General features: G+C 42.0%; 1 protein-coding gene across 5 annotated transcripts in view; it reads right to left on the minus strand.

The window, feature by feature from the left end:
- The window catches only part of nkain2 (sodium/potassium transporting ATPase interacting 2), a 71,633-nt gene that overhangs the window by 3,316 nt on the left and 46,066 nt on the right, over window positions 1-22,251 (minus strand). For all 5 annotated transcript variants that reach the window (XR_009120229.1, XM_058057093.1, XM_058057094.1 and 2 more), the window contains 3 exons: window positions 13,971-14,171; window positions 7,059-7,119; window positions 760-841 (listed from right to left, as the gene is read on the minus strand). Coding sequence is in view for 4 of the 5 variants with exons in the window: in XM_058057093.1 (XP_057913076.1) it covers window positions 760-841; window positions 7,059-7,119; window positions 13,971-14,171 (344 nt within the window). In the remaining variant the exon portion in view is untranslated. The remainder of the gene's footprint in view (window positions 1-759; window positions 842-7,058; window positions 7,120-13,970; window positions 14,172-22,251) is intronic.

The following is a 22,251-nucleotide window of genomic DNA, read 5'->3' on the forward strand; positions in this document are numbered from 1 at the left end:
AATACTAATAAAAAAGAACATTTTGGGTGTCTTTACGACAGAAAAAAACATTTTATGAATTTAGTCCGAAAACGTTTGGTCAAGCAAATCCAAGATGGGAGTTGGATTGCCAAAATTTTGATGAAATCAGTGGCTATTTTTGGCCCTAGCACAGGGGTGGGCAAACTTTTTGACTCGCGGGCCGCATTGATTTAACACAAAGGGGGGGGTTTATGCAGACTATATATTTTACACGTAACAGTCCACCTGGTATTATTGTATCTGTAAAAGTGTCATGCAATCTGCTATTATTATTTATTATTTTATATTTAAATATTTTATATTTAAATATTTTATATTTAAATATTTATATTTAAATATTTTATATTTAAATATTTTTATTTGAATATTTTATATTTAAATATTTTATATTTAAATATTTTAAAATTTATTATTATTATTATTATTATTATTATTATTAATATCATTATGCTTGTGTCCCTTTTTTCAGGAGCACTTTGTAAACAACAGACCACATCAAATAACAAAATTGATAAAACCATCAAAAGGTTGGCTCAAGCCATGATGCCAGTTCGTATGTTGAGTTTAAATGAAATACTTTGGAAAGAACGGACGGGCCGTATTCAAACACTTGGCGGGCCGGATGTGGCCCCCGGGCCGTAGTTTGCCCACCCCTGCCCTAGCACCATTATTTGTGTAAACTCATGACCATGCTAACGTGGTGGTTTATGAAGCGTGTATTTAGCATGTAATACTTACATGTACATGGGCTGTAGTTGAAGGTGCGAGGTCTTCTGAGGCCCCTGGTAGCCGTACGAGTCGAAGCCGCCTATAAAGTCAACTACACAGGGGAGAGCGTCTGTTAATCCACATATTAAAAGCTATTTTCGGAGCAAGGCGTTTGTCGAAGTAATACATTTATCATGCCCGGAGACTACTGTACACGTAAAGCTTAAATTATCCAGCATGGAGCGGCAGATTGGTAGCCCAGAGGCAGCCGGCAGGTGGTTGCTTCCTTCAGACGGCCGAGGCGGCTGGAAGGATCTGTGAAAGTCCCCCCCCCCCCACACTTTGATGTCAGCGAGCTCCAAAAAAAGGCTACTTCCTCGTCTCCGTCGGCAGCACATATTTTATTTAGGGGACTTTGCAGATGCCAGTTTGGAATGCAGACGTGTCACAGTAAATGTCTTCCCTATGGGGACCTTAGTGGCGGGCAGGACAGGAAGTGATGTTGGAGATTTTGAGTTGCATTTAAGTTTTGAGTAGACAGTGTTATTATGATGATTATGTTATTATTATTGTGCGTGTTGTGAGATCAATTATGCCTGTTCTGGTGATTATGTCTGGTGCTTGTCTCACTGAACAATTAGTGACACCTAGTGGCCAATGTAGAATACTACATTCACAATTAGAATGCTTTTTTATGCAGTGTATTTGTATTATTTTTATTTATTGTCTTATTATTATTTGTCTTATGATTTACAATAGAGCGATGGGGACAATGAGGACGATTGGGACGACGCTACACAACATTAGCTTGTCCAACCAAAAGCAACATTTAGATCAATTAAAACAATTATTGATAACATATCTCTTTACGCATCATTTGTTCCAACACATGTGAGAATCCATCCTCACACTACTTCCTTTATTTTATTACTCGAGTGCTCACATATCCAATAATCCATAATCTCCTTCACGTATTCATGAGCTAGTCTGATGATTATTAAACACAACAGGACAAGCGCTAATCTTTGGCCTGTCAGCAGTGTCCTTGGATCGCAGTGCGTGCCAGAAAACTCCAGACCGTGCGGGATCATTATTCCGACAATCATCGCCGCCACCGCTGGGATTCCTTCCCCCTTTTTGGTGGATCCCTCACGAGAGGTTCCTTCCTGCTGACTCACGCTGCCGTGAAGATGTCCCAGATGGCTTTCTGACACACAAACAACACGAGTCGCGTTCCTCAGAGCTTGCTTGTGTGTGTTGTTGATGTGCTGATTACAAGCCGTCCGATTAAAGCCAGTTAGTTAGCCGCACACGCTAAACAATTATCAGACTAATTAGCTTTCTCAGCAAGTCGGAATCTTCACGGGCCCCCTCCAGCAAGCATTAGCTTCCTCACCCGAGGGCCATTTCCCCGACTCGGACGCAATTATTGTTCAGCCTCTGTGTTATCGAGCTTTTTCTGGAGCTTCAATTGATTCCCCAGATAATTTGAGGAGAAAATGATATGGGGATGTTTGGTCGCAAGTATTCTGTCCACTTAAAGGTCATGAAAATGTGATGTAGTACTCAATATGACCCTAAAGTACACATCCCTTCCTCAATTGTTTGTTCCAGGCGCTCAAACCATCCTCAGGCTTCACTACACGTCTTCAAGTCAAACAGAGAAATTCACTTATCACAATGGGTCCAGTACGTGATAAATGAGGGATTACTGTACCTTTTACAGTGCAAAATGACATACAGTAAAACACCAATACTACTGGCATTGGTGGCAAAATATTTCAATAATATTGTGAGTTACTGTAATAGTTCAGACCCAAACATCGAGGAAAAAGTCCATTTTGTTGCCTAGAACTAAAAACATGATATAAACATGCTACCTGCGAAAAGAAAGCTATAGCTCATCTTCAGTTCATTAGTAATGAAATTCACTTATCACAATGGGTTCAGTACGTGATAAACGAGGGCTTACTGTACCTTTTACAGTGCAAAATGACTGCAATTCAGTGAAAGTGAAAATACTGCAATAATATTGTGAGTTACTGTAATAGTTCAGACCCAAACATCGGGGAAAAAGTCCATTTTGTTGCCTAGAACTAAAAACATGATATAAACATGCTACCTGCGAAAAGAAAGCTATAGCTCATCTTTCATCTGGGAAAAAAAAATTCTATTCTTTTCCGTTCTTTATGATCGGTAGTAGAACTACAAAAATACAAAAAATATTCAGTTAATTAATAATGAAATTCACTTATCACAATGGGTCCAGTACGTGATAAACAAGGGATTACTGTACCTTTTACAGTGCAAAATGACTGCAATACAGTGAAAGTTAAAATATTGCAATAATATTGTGAGTTACTGTAATAGTTGAGACCCAAACATCGGGGAAAAAGTCCATTTTGTTGCCTAGAACTAAAAACATGATATAAACATGCTACCTGTGAAAAGAAAGCTATAGCTCATCTTTCATTAGGAAAAAATAAAATCTTTCTACTCTTTTCCGTTCTTTATGATTGGTAGTAGAACTACAAAAATACAAATAATATTCAGTTCATTAGTAATGAAATTCACTTGTCACAATGGGTCCAGTATGTGATAAACGAGGGATTACTGTACCTTTTACAGTGCAAAATGACTGCAATACAGTGAAAGTGAAAATATTGCAATAATATTATGAGCTACTATACTAGTTCAGACCCAAATATCCGGGAAAAAGTCCATTTTTGGTCCAACGCACGAGGCTGCATTAGCAGGGATGTTTTGCTTCAGATACAATGTAATCCGCCGAGGCAGGTTTGAGTGACATATCCATTAGTTTGAAGGCTTATCAAGACAGAGAATTACTGTAGCATAATGGAAAATGACTTTGACAACAGGCTTTTTTCTTTGCCAGAAATCATTTTCAGGACATTTTCTGAGAGCGGTGAAGTTACGACGCCTACTAGGGGCTGTGGCGTATAAGCTCTAAAACTTTGATGATCAATTGATGGACAAGTTCATGTTGTCCTCAATGGACAGTACTATAGGAAGTAGATGTTGATGTTGTATAGTAGTATAGATTTACTATCAACACAGCCATTATTGTCTAAATAGCCGGCAACACAAGTGGGTACACCTGACAGGGGTCATTTGCATATTGTGTCCAAACTGTCAATAACCGGATCTCTCCCAGCACTCATGCTCATACCACGTCTATGCTGTAGGCGAGTCACCATTATCTCGCCACTCATTTGTCTTGCCACAATCGGAATCTAAATCTATACTGCTCTAGGAGCTGTACACTAATTGCGCTAATTACGCAGAGCCCTCCAAAGTGTGGACCCCCCTGCATTACCGTAACACTTGAATATATCCACATATCCATATTTGTAGTATTGTATTTTTCCGATTGAACAGCACACACCCAAGTTTGTCAGCTGGAACTTTCCAAACTGCTTTTTCTGCATGTGGGATTAACACGAGTTTTACAGCCTGTGAACACAAAATTAATTGGTAAAGATTTGAACAGGAGATTCTGTGGAGGCTTTGGCAAAGATAAGACGCTGAAACGTGCTTGATAATAAGTGTCTTACTGTAGCTTTGACTAATCTTAAAACGCGGGTTGTTGAGCTCCGCAAACAGACGTGTGCAGAGCACAGCCAGGGGCCAAAATACAACATTTACATAACTAGGTGTGAATTAGTCCCATTCTATATAAGAGGACTTTCCTGGGCTTGGCTTGGCTTTAGATCGGAAAGTATGTCTGCCGTCTATCATGTGTGGGAACATTTTTATTCCCTGTCATTCATTCATTCGCTGCCTCTTTTTAGTTGTTTTTCTTTACAAAAGAGAAAGATGCTACTGTATGCTCGAGGGGTCATGTATTCTGTGCACTGTTACAAGGAGGGGAGAAGGAGTTGTTGTCCTTTTTATTCCAGTTTTTGTTCATTCTTGTATTTCTTATCTATTCATTAGTGCAGGGGTCTCAAACAGGCCAAATGTGGCCCGCAGGACACTAGTTTGAGGCCCCCGCCTTGATATGAAAGTTTAATGTTAGTGCGGCCTGCACAAGTTTGATATGGATGCTGTATGGTATCATGTACCCAGAAAAAATTATTACGTTTGATTAATGTTCATGTTAAAGGTTAAATAACTGTTAATAGTTATCCTCCCTAGCCGTGTGGAAGTGGTAAGTTTTTGGCGATTTAAGTTTAAAGGAAATAACTTGAAGGCTACCGTTTAGGTCGCTAGCTCTCTAGTTTGCGAGTTAGCATGTGTCTCAAGACCCTGGAGTTGCGCAATGTGTTGTAAATAAAAAGAGTATAAATGTGACTATAGTCGTGTTTTGTCATGTCTACAGGGCTCTAATAATGCTTTGTTCATTTCAATCTGAAAAAATTATTTGTCTACCCAGCAACTATATGTGGTTTCTTAAGTTTGTATTATTTGCCGTTTTATTATTATTATTATTATATTTATTTATTACTGATTGATTGATTTTCTTTATTCTTGATTTGTTTATTTATTTTTCATCTTATTTTGTGTAGAAAAATAAAAAGTAAGATATTTGAGAACAGTAGAATGAGAGCTTTTCTTGTAGAAAATTGGAACCAAAGCGAAGTTTTTTAAATTTTTTTGTTTTTAATAAATGCGTTTTTTTGGGGGGGGGGGGAAACCTGATGCGGTTTGCGGAAAAAAACTGGGTTTTTGCGGAAAACCCAGTCTCACCCAGACCCGAGCTCCAGTGGCCCCCAAATAAATTGAGTTTGAGACCCCTGCATTAGTGTATTTGACTATTTTAGCTTGATGTGAACAGTGTGACTGACTATAGTGTAGCAACAGAACTCATTTGCAACCCGAGGACCACCTGTAGGTTGCTTATTGATCTAAAGTACGCTTTAGCTAAACTGCCTGCCTGGAGAGATGGTACACACACACACACACACGCACACTTTCAAGCAGGCATAATGACACAGTGCATGTGTTCCTCCAAACACATTTCATTGAGCTAGTCGAGATGCTTGGATTGATTAAGAATAGCATCTTTCCTTTTCATGATGTCGTCTGAATAGGGTAGCTTTGCGCCGGCATGAAACTGCTTCTTCTTCTCTCACTCTCACACACACACACACACACACACACACACTCTCTCTCCTTGCAAATGAATGTGCCTGGCTGCAAAATGTGAAAGGTGACTCGATTTCCTTTGAATTTCATCCGAGTGAAAACGGCTTCATTGGAGACTTCATGCTTGATTTTACGCAGCGGCTTCATCCATCCAAAGAGGATGGAGAGCAAAAAACAAGACGAGATGAAGAGACGATAAGGAGGAAACACAACACTTTGGTGGATTAAACACATGTTCCACCATGCAAAAAGGGGCTTTTTTTTCTCCTCTCTTTTAATGGATGTGAGACTGATTCACGATGTACTGTGCAAGACGCCGCCATTTCTATTGTGTAGCCGTTTGTTCACATAATGTACACCCATAACGTCACCCATTTTTATCCTAATATTATATTCATACTATTATTGCTCCTCTATATGATATATGCCGTACATGTTGTTATTATATATTAAGGGCACTGCACCATATTTCTCATTTTGATTCCCTTTGTCTGAATATTGACGAAAATCCTGCAAAATAATACAGAAATACTCTGAAGTTCAGCTCATTTACACTTCCTTGACGCACGTTTAACATTGTGTGTGGAATAAGCTGTTTACGTTTCATGGTGGGGGGGGGTCACATTTGGTCAAAGTACATTTTCCAAATGCAGCACAATGCGTTTGGCACTCAATGAAGTTGATGATTTATTTTCCTAGTCTGTGATATTTTCATGTCACAAACCATGACCATGAGAAAGTATTAGGTTGTATGACACACGACGCACACACAGTGCAAATTCGCACTCCGCCTGTCCCGGCTGGGATAAAGACTGGAGACCGGAAGACTGACAGGAGGGTTCACTCGCTCTGTTAATTCCACCATAGAACCAATGCTGCCAGGTGTGGAGACGGATGCACAGAGTGAACCCTCTTGTCATCCAGCCTGTTTGATAGAGAGAGGAGGAAAACAATCAAAATATTGAGTTTGTTTTTCATTTATCATACACTTCATTGATTATCGTGGTGGTCTGAAGCACATATGTGAAAAATATGAGCAGGATTGGTTGAAAACCATGACCGCCATCAGGTGTCTTTGACATATAGCAACTAATTGTGTATTACAAAGTGTATTCAAGTTGCTGCAAATTTAATTTAGATAACGTCTAATGGAAGGTTTAGTTTAACAAACGTGCGTTAAATTATCGTGTGTGTGTGTGTGTGTGTGTGGGTGCACTCACAGCTGTCCTCCTCCTCTGAGATGATCTTGACCACGTAGCAGGCATAGATGAAACCCGCCAACTGGAGGAGACATAAAGCAGACATTGGTGAGGAGTAAGAACGCAATGAAACTGCGTATTGTGTTACCTTGAATCACTTCAATTCATGGCCCGCACACAAAAGCTTCGGCGCCTTCACGTTCCACAAGGTGGGGGATGTGTTTGAAATGTTTACTGCCATCGTGACGTAGCGCTTTGTCACAAAAACGGGGCTTGTGCCGCCTCCTTAGCTACAAACGCGTGACACTGGATGCCAAACCAGAACAACTCTGCTCTCTCATTGGCTGCTCGTCTCCTCAGCAACCAGGAGGAGGACGCCAATTGGGGCAAGGATGGAGGAAAGGGCGGTCGATGGAAGGTCGGCCTTTTACGACCTCAAAAAAAAAAAAAAAAAAAGAAGCGCAGGACAGACAGAAGACGTAAGCAGACGTCGGTAGATGAATCAAACTCTCCCCAGATGAGGAGGCTTAGCGTTTATTGCTGGAATAGGCTTTAGCCACGACCTCTTTTGGTATTCAGCGAGGTGCGTGCGCCAGCGCCTACATTCCACATTCAGCATTTATCTCAAGGTCTTGACCTCATTTACTTTAAATAATGTTCAGATCCCAGGGAGCCCTCGCTCCTCCCTCGCTTCACCTCTGTCGCCCTCTCGCTCGCCCACGCTATACATTGACTGACAACTACATCAGCGGAGAGGCCATTCACTGCATAGGCCGTAACCGTTCTGCTTACAACTTAACTCTTAACCTTACCTTAACACTAAACTCAGTGGAACGGAATCCACAGTGGTCCACGCGGATGTCGGCAAGGCCCGTGCGCGGAAAAGCTCCACTGGCGTCACACAAAACAGCGCTCAGCATGTATTCTCATCGACCCATTTTATATGTGACAGGATCTGCTGTCGTGACTCCCGTAGCGCAGAAGTAGCGGGGCTCAGCGGCAAACTAGACGGCTGAATTGTTCAAATGATATTCCCAAGTATCTCTCATCCTCACTTTGTGTCTAAATGCACACAGACCAAGACAGACACTAAGTGGATTTTCACCCCAAGTCAGCTGGGTTAGGCTCCCGCACAGCACCCTAGTGGGGATGAGTGGCATTGAATGGGTATTCTTATTACTCACTAACGTAATTTACAGTGGAAGTACAAATTGTTGTATTTAAATATCCATGGAAATCCCAGAAAATACAAATCTTTTGCGACTATTAAAGTGAAGGTCATATGTGTTTGATTTCAAGTGTTATCTGACTTATGTCTAATATGTTTTATTTTCTCTGATTATATTTACTATATTGGATAGTAATGGTAATGGTTTAATTTCAATTGAACATGCATCAGATTACAATTGAATGCATCACATAATCAGTTCACAGTTCCACATGTCCAAAAGGAGTAGGAAGAAGCAAAGCTAATTAAATCCTACCCCTCCATCTGGTACTTTTACAATCAGTAACTGTTACATTTGTTCACTTCCTGCTTTCCTAATATAGTTTTATGTGTATTTTTTTTGTCACGTACCAAAGTACAAGGTAATATGACCATACAATGACATAATGTACAATAGTACAAATGTAAAGGTGACTATAGGGGTGTTAGCTCATGTCTGGCAGGCTCTAATAGTGTTAAAAACGTATTTAGAGGATTGTAAACAGGTTAAAAATATGAAAATATTCTATTTCTTAACATTGAATCCTCGCCTGAAGTCAGCTGGGATAGGCTCCAGCATAGCCTGCGGCCCCGATGAGGATAAGCGCATGGAATATTGAATCCTGCATTGCAGAACTTCACTTATCGCGGTCGGGGTCTGGAACCAGTTAACCGCTTTAACCGAGGTCCGAGTGTGTATATCAGCATCGGTGGAGCCATACGGTTTAGTGTGGGCTACCATTGAGTCAATGCTACACCGTAGACCTGAAGACTTTGTTTGCACATAACCATTCTTCCGGTATAGCTCCACCTCTACCACTTCCATACTGTACTGCCCTACTACAGTGGTACCCTTCAGAAGTCGTGACACTGACTGTGCTGCCTGGTGGATAATAAAGTCTCAAGTGACCGCAGTGTGAGAGAGCAGCGTGGGTGTAAAATCCACACCAGGATCCCCAGAATATGAAGCATGTATTTAATGTAGCACCCGTGAGGGTCCAAACAACCACAGCAGCAGCTTCCGTCTGCTTGTTATTCACAGATGAAGAAAAGGAGAAGGAACAATGCCATGCATGTCAGTCTGCCACTCTGCTCGGCTGCGCTAATCCTCTATTTGATGAATAAGTAATAACCTGTGGGTCTTTTGTTTGCTTTGTCGATGAAAGACATTTTTACGCTTTGCTGTTTGCAACTTGGAGTCCCTGAATCAATTAAAAGGGCTTGAAAATACGTTACAAGCTAGAGAGGACTTGTCAGGCAGACATTTTCTGCTTCACTCGGTGTTAAAATCATTATTTACCGGTTGGAGCGGCTAAATGAGCCGCAAGCTGCATTTTGTCATCACCAAAATAATCATTTGGGTAAACTGGCTCACAAAAACCAAAACAAGTCAGCGTTCATCAGCGCGCCACATAAACAAATGTAATCCTGTAAATGAGACACCTTAGTGACAGCCGCATTTTATCAGCAGCAAGCGGACATGCGGGATTAATGATAAAGCAAGGAAGATGTTTGCCACGGGGAAAAAAAACCAAGATTATCAGGCGCAGACACGCAGCATCATCTGCGATTGTAAACATACTTATCAACCACAACAAGCAGGAACCGGGATGGAATCAATTAAGAGTTGAAATAATGTCGCCATCTTCACAAAAGACGGCCGCAAAGCTGATTCGGTTTTACCGGGATTATCAGATATCGTTTGGGAGCGAAAAAAAATTGCACCATCACTTTGCAAAGTCGCTTCGTAAGCTTGGAGGTGGCGGAATCGTGGTCTCATCGGGTGATCCACTTGAGGTGGCCTCCAGGACCTTTCTAAATCAGTTTCCTGATAATTGGTTCCAGACCCCCACCACAATAAGCGCATTTCAGTCAAGTATCATTCAATACTTTCCTAGTTAGAGCATAGAAAACCTCTTGTATGACTTTCTAAATACGGGTTTTAGCATTATTAGAGCCCTGTACACATGAAATAACACCCCTATAGTTACTTTTACACTTCTTATTGTTCTTAGTTTATATCACATTGCGCACGCTATAGGATCACTGCAGGGATATAAGCGACTGTAAGCTACCAAGCGTACGAGTTCTCCAATTTATTTACCACTTCCACATGGAAGGGAGGAGAACCTTTTAACCCACCTCACTCTATCTCAGCCATGACATTTAGACATTTTTATGCTTGAAAATACTTAATCTAGGCCAACAATAAGTACAATTGTCTTAGATATGGAATAATTTTATGCTAATCATAGGCCGTATTCAGTCATGAAACAGCATTGATTCATTAATACATTTTTGAAACACCAACGACTGAGAGCGTGATGTTTGCACCATCATGAAGTGAGAGATGAATGTATTTTTGTTAAATGTTTAACACCTTAGAGATATTTTATTTAATTATATACACACATGTTAAAAATGTATGTAAATTTGTAAATAACGGAATAATTAAGAGGTTTTTTTGTATTTTAATGAAGGATTTCTTCAGTGGAACCAACAATACTTCTTTCATACAGTCTGCACTAACATGAAAATGTTCTTGACTGTGTTTTATTGGCTGCCAACGTGTGTGAGTAAAGCAATGATGAATGTTAAAAGTAAATATAAGATTGGTGAGAAGGCAGTGCGACAGGAAAGAAAGATAAGACTTTAGTCTAATAACGGCACCGCTCATCCATCTTACTTGGGTTCCTTCACACCAACAGACAATACAAGCAGACCACCCCCCCTCTTCGTCAACAGGATATTATGTTTACACGCAGCAACGCCAAGATGGAATATTTGAGTGGACGGAATATTAACAGGATATTAATGTGCATTGCGGCACCGCGCGACTTGTGTGCGTGTCCCGGCCCGCTAACGTGTGCAGCAAAAGTCATTTTCAGGGGCAATGAGGCTGCAGAGAGCGGAAGAGACGCTGGCTCAGCAAAGGAGCAAACGCTTCAGGCCCAAACATCCTTTGACTTACAGGTCTGGACGCTGCAATGTGTGGAGTAGCTTGGAAAAAGATGTTTTTCCAAGCCAGGTCTTATACTGCTGATTCCCAAACCCATCATCCATGAGTGAAATCGGCCCATAGCGATACCGATCACATGGATTAATTAGACATTTTTCAACTTATATATGATGAGTGCTATTGGCTTAGGGGTGCTGTAAAAAAGAGGGAAAAGTCGGGAGAATTTGCAGGTCCCCTGACTGCCAGGGGCTCAAAACATAGGTAATTACTAAATATACCGATATCAACCGATATGTCGCGCCGATAATTATCGGACGTCCCTAGTCATTTCTAATAAAAAATTAAGAGTTTAATAATAAAAAAAAAGTTGATAAAAGAACATACTTTATCACATACTACAGTATTAATTGGCCCTGTACCCTCGAAACCGCCCATGAATGATACGGGAAAAGGCCGAAATGATACTGTGTCAAAGCCCAGGGCAGTGATACTGATAAAATATAGAGTTTAACCATGTCCAGTATCAGCCCCCGTAGCTGTCCACTCAGAGCGCGCTGCTCTGGTATCGTGTCCGTGAAACAACCAATCAGAGAACAGCACACGAGTGCTTAGTGCCTAGTGCTTCTCCAGTCAGTAAAAAAACCCAAACTTGATTAATGGAACTTTAATTGTCAGACATTGATAAGATAAGACTGTTGATAAAATATTATTGTTTGAATATTTTTGCAATTATTGTGTTTGCACTGTTTAGATATAATACATGTAATAAACTGAACATTTTCTGGAAACAAAATGGTCTTTTGATTAAATAGTACGTGATAATAAGCTCATGATTAAATAGTATGTGATAATAAGACCTTCGGTCTCGGGCTGATACTGACACTTGGGGGCATGATACCTGGCCTGATACCAGACAAACCATGTGATAACCTATAAGTATATCACACCTGAAACTTACAGAAGATGAGACGGCTTCTTTAAGGAGACTTTGGATATGAGATCATTGGTGAAGCTGAAAAGCTGAAGTCATTGAAGGCCTTGGAACATCTCAGCTCCAGTAAGTTTGAGCAGAGAGGTTCTCCAAAACAGTTTTACTTTCTGCACTGCAAATTCTCGCTTCTCAAATTTGATAGTAGCCACCCGGCATCCAGCATCCCAAACTCCAACACAAACCCCCACAACTTCATCAGCAAGTCGACGTGTAGAACGGACACCATTAAGAACTCTGACAGCATTTCCACCAATTTGAGCCAACCAAGCCGGGCCGTTGAAGCGGTCAGGTTCGCAGGGAGAGAGAGAGGGAGAGTGTGTGCGTGTGTGTGCTCTCATGAAGCATGACAGCCTTTCCGCACACCAATTACGTGGAGACAGTGGTACAGCTGTGTGGCGGCTTGGCGCTCAGCCACGCTATAAGTATCACTGTCGACTGAGGCGGTGGGAGGCCGTCATCCAAAGAGACGAGGATGCAGAGGCACCTGCTTACCCAGACTGTTTCTGCTGATTTAATAACCGAGGCAGTCGCCACATATACGTGCCGCTTTATTCACTGCTATGCACAAGTATGCAAACAAAGCAAAGGCGGTGATGAAAGGTGACAGGCCTCCGTCACTCTATTTGGTCTCCTCGGTTCCTGCTAATTACCCCAGTTTGACTGTGCTGGAGAGGAGAGGTTGCAGAGGGCGAGGCTAAGATAGGGGTCGGGAGGAAAGCAGGCGGCGGGAAATCGTTTTGGCATAGATTAAAGAAGAGGTGAAGAAGTCTAACCGCTTTAAAAGGTTCCTTATTATAGAAAAGTGCAGCTCAACATGTCGCTTTTGAAGTTGTCATGACGGCAAGACCGCCTTTCTTAGAACTTCACTATTCATTAAAATGTCTACCGACGCCCTCCCAAACTATCCCATCATCTGTACCTTTAATCATAATGATTTCATCAACAAATAGGTTAACCTAGCCTAATGTTAGCACTTTAACTCACATAGCTATGCTAGTATTGATAACGTTTTTGTCCTCCTGTCCTACTCCTTAATGTTGTTGTGTGTGATACATAGCATCTGCTAACCTAGCATGATGTTGTAGTTAAAATGTGAGTGTAATGTTAGCACTTTAACTAATGATGCTAATGTTGCTAACGTTAGTGTCCACCTGTCCCACTCCTTAATGTTATGTTGTTGGGTGTGATATATTGCATCTGCTAACCTAGCATGATGTTGTTGTTAAAATGTGAGCGTAATGTTAGCACTTTAAGTAATGATGCTAATGTTACTAACATCTGTGTCCTTTTGTCCCACTTCTTAATGTTATGTTGTTGGGTGTGATACATAGCATCTGCTAACCTAGCATGATGTTGTTGTTAAAATGTGAGCGTAATGTTAGCACTTTAACTAACAATGCTAATGTTGCTAACGTTTTTGTCCTTCTGTCCCACTCCTTAATGTTATGTTGCTGGGTGTGATACATAGCATCTGCTAACCTAGCATGATGATGTTGTTAAAATGTTAAAGTAATGTTAGCACTTTAGCTATGCTACTGTTGCTAATTACAGTGTTTATATAAAAAGTGAATAGAGTGCACAATAGCACTTCCTGGAAACACTAAAGGGCAAACACTGCCCATTAGCATTAAAGCTACAGCTACAAGTCTAAATTCCGCCACCATGGCTAGCACACTTCCAAGACAGTGTTTAAAATGGGTAAAAAATACAATACTATGGACTCTTTAACTTCCTCCCATCAATGTAGGACTGTTGCGCTATTGAAAAAGTACTTACAGCCAGCAGTATCTGCAGCGAGGAGTGAGCCACCTCCACAAATTGAAAGTCCATCAGGCAGCCCGATATCGATATGTAGCGGTGGTCCTCGGGCGCCCAGGCGGGGGGAGGGGTTACGAGAGTCACCGTGCACCCGGGGCCGTTCTCCATCCACCAGGACCGATGCATGGACAGGTTAAACGTCAGGACAAGGTCAGAGTCCTGCAGAGAGAGGGAAAGTGAGGTTAAACGGCTGCTCAACATGATGAGGAGCGATGGGAGGGGGGGGGTCACAGCTGAATGTCAAGATGTTTTCATTAAAGCCAAACAGTTTGTCATCTCCAGTGAACGGACAGATAAATAGAGAGGTTGGCTGTGACTAAAAATACACCGAAAGATGATGCATTCAAAAGCATGAAACTGTGGCACTGTTTGGAATTTATCATTATTATCAATTTATCATTTATATGGTGTCCATCATTGATGATGTGTTGACTTCCTACAACATGAAGAGTTGAAAACCAGCAAAAATCAGCAGTAACTTTACTGTCAAACTATAATAATATCGTAATACTATGAGGAACCGTAACATTTTAGTAGCTTAAAGTTGAAATAGTTATACTTTTTAAAGTCATAATAGTATGAAAATAAGTGAAAAGTGAATGTTAAGTATAAGTATAAAATATGTACATAAAATGCAAACAATGCATCAAGGAACAAAAGGGTCGTTTCAGTTTCTGCATACATGAGGCGACTCTTCCGGGTTTCGTTCTTCCACCCATCACATCATCCTTCAGCTGTGCCACATCCTTTTCCAAAATGTTCATTTTCCTACTAATGTTCCTCTCTCCTCGCCCTCTAATTAATTTATATTGTGCTTTCCTTTTCTTTTTCTGGCTCTCTTTCTATTCTCGTGTAATGACTTAATGCCTCATTAGCGCTGAGCTCTGATTAATACCCTCTCCCTGTGTTGTGCTCGTCTTTGTAATGAGTAAAAATCGCACTTAATTTCTGCTACGTGCTCTCTCTCTCTCTCTTGTCGTCAGCCGCCTATTGTCGCAGATATTCCTCCCCTTTCTTTCTGTTTATCTTCATTTCCGTCTCGTGCTCCTGTTTTTTTAACCTGTGGCCTTTGCTGTTCATCGCAATCGTCCACAACAATTATTCATTCATTCATTCATTTTCTACCTCACAAGGGTCATGGAGGGTGCTGGATCCCAGCTGTCTTGGGGCGAGAGGTGGGGTACAACCTGGACTGGTCACCAGCCAATCACAGGGCACATATAGACAAACAACCATTCACACTCACATTCATACCTATGGAACCTAGCATGTTTTTGGAATGTGGGAGGAAACCGGAGTCCCCGGAAACCCACGCATGCACGGGGGAGAACATGCAAACTCCACACAGAGATAACCGAGGGTGGGATTGAACTCGGGTCACCTAGCTAACCACTCGACCACCGTGCAGCGCTCCACAACAATTAATACAAAGCAAATCCTACTGGATATACAAAGCATGCTTTACAAGCGTCACAGTCATCCGGACCAAAAATAATAAAACATACGCAGTGTGTAAATGGGGTTGTCTTAGTTTTCACCATGTTTAAAAAGGTCATTATTTGTAGTAACAAGTTATTTTTCCAAAAAAAAGAAGGAAATGACTCCTTCTGTCACGGCGCGGCATGTCTGTGTTGCGGTGCGACCCCAGGATGCAGAGAGCAGGACCAAATAGCAGGTCAATAATGTTTATTCTAGCTGTAAAAGCAGCAGCAGAAAAAGGCAACTCAGGTAGCAGCAGGACGAACAAACAATAATAATCCCACAAAGGGAGACGCACACACCTGAACTAAATAGACACTCAAATTAGGGACAGGTGTGGGTAACTAAGACAACGGAGGCAGACAAGGAAAAACAGGAAGTCAAACCAAAATAAGAGCGTGCCAAAAGGAAACCAAAGCCCAGACCGTAAACTCAAACCCAAACTGTCACTTAGGACCCCACACAGGGCGTGACACCTTCATAAACATAATGACTTGGCAGGAAAGTAAAACATACAAATGTGTAAAATAATCTGGGTTTTTTGAGCAAGTATCATGAGCTGACGGATGCGGACAAACAATAATTTCGCAAAAAAAGTGTGATATTTCAGTGGTCCCAAACACAAACGCCCCTCTATAGCTCACCCCCGAATGCCCACATAATGTGGTGGATAGATATGCCCCAATCCAGGCTGACATGTTGTCCGACTTTATAGGCATCTTTATCCCAAAAGTCCTATTCATACAATGTGAGGGCTGTTCCACTTCAGAGGCTCCTACACGTAGCGCACACACACACAAACATAGACATGTGACCTGATTATACGTGGTCTAAATGTACACAAACACAAGCTCCAGTGGTCATGCAGCCAGTCAACCAAGCAGTAAATAAATGTTTGCTTTGGATGCGCTAACAACAACGAGACATTCGGGGGGCGTCCACAAAACCAGAGAGGTCAGAAAATAAGCTTTATTCTGGCAGAAGTCGATTTTTCACTCTATTTAACAAACTATCTCCATCTGTGACTCCATCATTTTCTTCTGCTGGCCCCTCTGCAACTCACTTGGTGTTATTTGGCAGCAATATCATCAGTCACGCTGCATCTCCCTACGTTGTTTGGCCCTGATTTCCCATGGGCGCTGGATGAGACCTTAACCCGTAATGCCTGAAGCACCTCTCTTCTTTCAAATTGGTTGGGGGATGTGGTTCATTTTTTTTTTTTATTTGTGTGAATGTGTGTGCATATGTGCTGAAGGAGAGGTGTCAGGTGGCTGCCCGAGCGAAGCTCAAGTCAATAATATCCTGGCCCTGACCATCTCGGAGCAAATCTCCCAACAACAGCAACACCTTCTATGGCGCCTGGATGGTATAGCGCCGATGTCTTGTGCGGCCTCGGTGAGATCAGGGTGAAACGGCACGAAGGATGGGCGCTAATTCAAACTAATTAAGTTCTCAGGAGTTTCCCCGGATTATTGAAAGACCGCCGGCAACACCCAAAGCAATAAAACATTCTTAGTCAATAAGAAAGCTGCAAAAAGTTCACTTTCTTTGCCGTTGAATGATCAAAAATGATCTAGCCCTTTGGTAGCAAGGACTTGTTATGAAATGGTAAACATCCAAGTTTTCATATAATCTTTCCTTGACATCACACCAGTGTTTGCATTTATTGTTTATTTGCCCGACATTCAAGGACGCTGGGATGCTTTGTAGTTTTCGATACTGCTCGCAAAGCAATGTTAAATTGATGAGACAACAGACACCGCAGGAAGTACTACACGGAACAGGAAATATAAAAAGAACAACAACAAGGAACTTTCCCGATGCTAACATGTGAGTCTATATTATGTCTTAATATCTCTTATTTTATCTACTACATTGGGTAATGGGAGCATGAAGGTGACTATAGGGGTGTTGTTTCCTGTCTAGAGGGCTCTAGACAGGGCTCTTGCTTATCCTCACTAAATAAGGAATCCTACTTTGTGTAAATTCACTCATCACATCAGGTCTGGAACCATTCATTCATTCATTCATTCATTTTCTACCGCTTTTTCCTCACAAGGGTCGCGGGGGGTGCTGGAGCCTATCCCAGCTGTCTTTGGGCGGGGTACCGGGTTACACCCTGGACTGGTCGCCAGCCAATCACAGGGCACATATAGACAAACAACCATTCACACTCACACTCATACCTATGGACAATTTGGAGTCACCAATTAACCTAGCATGTTTTTGGAATGTGGGAGTACCCGGTGAAAACCCACGCATGCACGGGGGAGAACATGCAAACTCCACACAGAGATGGCCGAGGGTGGAATCGAACCCTGGTCCTCCTAGCTGTGAGGTCTGCTAGCTGTGAGGTCTGCGCGCTAACCACTCGACCGCCGTGCCGCCGGTCTAGAACCAATTAACCTAAATGTGAAAACTCATTATATAACTACTGTTTTTACTTTGATAATGATTTGTAGCACATGAGAAAGTTGTAAAGATAACGGTAGCTCTGGTTGCTATTTGAAAAGCGGTCGTAATTGGAGAAAGTCAAATGTTTGGGGGAGAAATATTAGTACAAACTTAAGTTATCCTACGTTTAGCTCTGCCGTGCGTCCATAAAGTTGTCTCAATTCCCGATAATAAACATCAATGCTTCCATCCGTCGGATCCCAATTATAGGAACAGACATAGCCAGCGACTTTTACAGCAAAGTCATTTTTATCGATTTGCCACATAGAGACGTAATTGTAGCGATGAAAGCCATCGTCGCACTCAATCTGGGTTCAATCAGCCGCTTTTGTTTCAACAAGCCGGCACTAATTCTTGCCGCGTGTGAAATCATACAGTAAACGGCGAATAATCACGCGTCACGTCGGCTGAAACGTTGGGCTCTAGTGATAGAAGTTGATGATGAAAAGGCAGTCAAGCGGGGTCAGATGCTTTTACTTTGACATCTGCTCATTTCTTCCTCACGGCAATCAGCTTCCTGTCATTCCATCAGAGGCGGGCATGAATATCACATGACTTAACCTCAAAAGAACAGTGGTATGTTTTCTAGGCTAGCTAGTACTGTTTGCAGGGTTACGTGTGAAGGCTGGTGGGTACTCTCAAACATGAGAAGACCAAAGATACTTTGGGGCCTTTCGCTGCTAGTTTCGCCATGATACCAAAGACTGAACAACAGGGGTCTCAAACACGCGGCCCGCGGGCCAAATGTGGCCCGCAGGACACTAGTTTGAGGCCCCCGCCTTGATATGAAAGTTTAATGTTAATGCGGCCCGCGCAAGTTTGATATGGATGCTGTATGGTATCATGTACCCAGAAAAAATTATTCCGTTTGATTAATGTTCATGTTAAAGGTTAAATAACTGTTAATAGTTATCCTCCCTCTCCGTGTGGAAGTGGTAAGTTTTTGGCTATTTAAGTTTAAAGGAAATAACTTGAATGCTACCGTTGAGGTCGCTAGCTCTCTAGTTTGCGAGTTAGCATGTGTCTCAAGACCCTGCAGTTGCGCAATATGTTGTAAATAAAAAGAGTATAAATGTGACTATAGTCGTGTTTTGTCATGTCTACAGGGCTCTAATAATGCTTTGTTCATTTTAATCTGAAAAAATTAATTTGTCTACCCACCAACTATATGTGGTTTTTTAAGTTATTATTATTTGCCGTTTTATTATTATTATTATATTTATTTATTACTGATTGATTGATTTTCTTTATTATTGATTTGTTTATTTATTTTTCATCTTATTTTGTGCAGAAAAATAAAAATGAAGATATTTGAGAACAGTGGAATGTTTTATCAGAGCTTTTATTGTAGAAAATCGGAACCAAAGCGCTGAAAAAGTTTGTATATTTTTCTATTTTTAATAAATGCGTTTTGGTTTTTTTTGGAAAACCTGATGCGACCCAGCCTTGCCCAGACCCTAGCTCCAGTGGCCCCCAGGTTAAATTGAGTTTGAGACCCCTGCTATACAATAAATAACAGAAACAAAGGCTTATCAGACGTATTATGTGATGGAACTCAAATATTCCAAGCCAACCTGATGGGATGTGGTTAGATTTCATAAAATGCTTGAAAATATACTTTTAAAGCGTCTTTGTGACTGACGTGTTATGTAACACGCATCCCACACCAAAATGCCATTTGATGAGTTCAATGACTTATTTTTATATTCCGTCATATTTACAGAAATCTTGTAAAATAGACTTTTAAATATCTTTATGTCATTTAAACGCTGGTGCGTGCAGCAAAATAATAATAATAATATGTCACAGCTCACTCTGTATCTTTTTTAGCCAGTACCAAACTCCAAGTGTGAACCGCGCCTACGTCTTCACACGTCATTCTATGTGCATGTGCGTGGGGGACACCTTCTTCTGATTTGAGTCTTGCCAAAAACACGCGGACTGTGTGTGTGTGTGTGTGCGTGTGTGTGTGTGCGCGTGCCAATGACTCGCATGACAAACCACACCTTGAACAAGTGAGCAAGCGACACCTACACTCGCAATTGCGCTTTAACACATGCACTACGCTAAGAGCACCCCCCACACTCACATGGAAACCCCGCACAGCACGCCATCTACTCAATGAATGATTGACAGCCGAGTGTGTCTGTGTGCGTGTGTATATGTGTGTGTGTGTGCGTCTGTCACCCAGGAGGTGGTGCATCCATTTTATGACAGTGGACGGCTGACAGTTGGCTGTCTAAGTGTGTGTGTGTGCGTGTGTGTGTCTGAATGCATGGTAATATGCTTCTTGCTCCACAGCCTCCACTCCAAATCCACACAGGATGCTGTCAGAAATCTTTTAAAAGACTTATTTTCATAGCATTACAGCCACACTGCAAGGAACGGGTGTGATGGACTGATATCACCTCGCCTTTCTGTCAACTCTACATTTGCTCATCTTGGCTCTGTGGTTCCCAAGCAGCCTGAAACCTGAATTTGGGAAGATTATTTTTACTGTGGGAAATATGAGACACAGAAATGATCTGTTCCAGGGTCAAGAGTGTATAAAAACTATAGTGAAACTGAGGCGGAGTGTCGAATTTGGGAGAAAACTTAATTTTTCTTGCAAACATTAACTTGCACTCTTTGCTACGTGAGACATGAAAGCCCCGTCTCTTAACCACAACAGGAAGCGGAAAACCCCTGTCCCTTGCACCCATCCCTCCGGGTGGCAACTCTTCCCCTATTGATCGTTCTGGGGTGAATTATGTCCCGGTAACCTACCACTACACAAGCCCCCCCAGAATTCACCCATAGTCAAAATCGTCCGTGTGTGCTGGGACAACCGCACGGCCCCGCCGTGTGCGTATACTGCTTGTGGCAGGGGAGAAGGGTGTGGTGAAGGGGACAAGATTGTCCACACGGGGGTCGGCACGCCTGCCCCGGCAGGGGGCGCCTTACCGGGAGAAAACTTAATTTTTCTTGCAAACATTAAATTGCACTCTTTGCTACATAAGACATGAAAGCCCCGTCTCTCAACCACAACAGGAAGCAGAAAACCCCCATCCCTTGCGCCATCCCTCCGGGTGGCAACTCTTCTACTATCAATCGTTCCGGGGTGAATTATGTCCCGGTAACCTACCACTACAATAGTTTTGCTACATGATTTGATTTCATAATCTGGACAACCGGGAGGGGCGGGGAACAACGAGGTTGTTAGCGTTTGGCAATGACATACACAAAAAGGATGTCAGATGTCTTTTAATGAAGAAAAATGGAGTCTGTCACGTTTGCTTTGTGTCAAATGAACTCTAAGTAACAAGCACACTGACTTTAGTGATGTACTCAAGTGGACAGTACATAAGGTCTCATAACGGGAAGAAGAATTGGCTGGCAAGTCAAGGCTTGACTTATAAATGCAGCAGCAGCACACGAAGAAGGAGAAAGGCAATTAAGAGAGACTTGATTATAGGCTGAGTGGAGACGAACGACATGGAAATGTAGGATGAGAAGAGAAGCAGCACTCGGAGTTCTGAAATATTTCCCTACAAGGTGAACTACAAGAACATGAATACATCGCTGGTACGGGTGGAACGCTGCCAAAATTGAAAAATATGAGTATTAAATATGAAATACTGTGCAGATGAGCAAATGAAGAGCTCCTTTTTGCTCCTGCCTGTGACGTTAACGGCCTATCATAACTTCCCCTGAGCTCACGTGTAAACAAACTCACCATATGTTCTGCGATAAGGGGAAAAATAAACATCGAGCACCCCAAAAAAAACATTTCAGCCACTGAAATTTGAAAAGTGCAAAAGGTTTGCCTGAGACGTCCATGGCATCACTCTGGCTGCTCGGAGCATGTGCCTGAATACAGTGCACCCTGCTGGGCCACAGCAGGTCTTGCCTCTCTTGGTTCTATCCTCTGGTTCTCCTGATAGTGTGGTAGTAATGTCATCATATTTCATTGGGTGGCATCCTAATTTCTTCAACTGTATCATATCGGTATGATCAGCAGTTATCGGTATCGGTGTGAAAGTGTTTATGGTGTCACACGTCCGTTCGCAAGTTGACTTTTTTTTTTGCCTGGCATCTTTCATTTCAGTTTTATGTGTACAGTTGCTATGGCGACATGCCTGCGTGCTACACACGGATGTGGGTTTAGCCCCGAGATGAGCCGATAAGGCGACAATAAAGCGAGGAGAGAGGCCGCGTTAAGCCAACGCTCGTTACCGCTAATAGCCCGCAAGTACAAAATGCTAATGAGGCACTTTCCCGCTTATTGTTATTATTGCGAGGGAATTCCTCAAAGTCTTGGCTTTTT

This window comes from Doryrhamphus excisus, chromosome 19 (assembly GCF_030265055.1).
Source record: "Doryrhamphus excisus isolate RoL2022-K1 chromosome 19, RoL_Dexc_1.0, whole genome shotgun sequence".
In the NCBI taxonomy this organism is placed as follows: Eukaryota; Metazoa; Chordata; class Actinopteri; order Syngnathiformes; family Syngnathidae; genus Doryrhamphus; species Doryrhamphus excisus.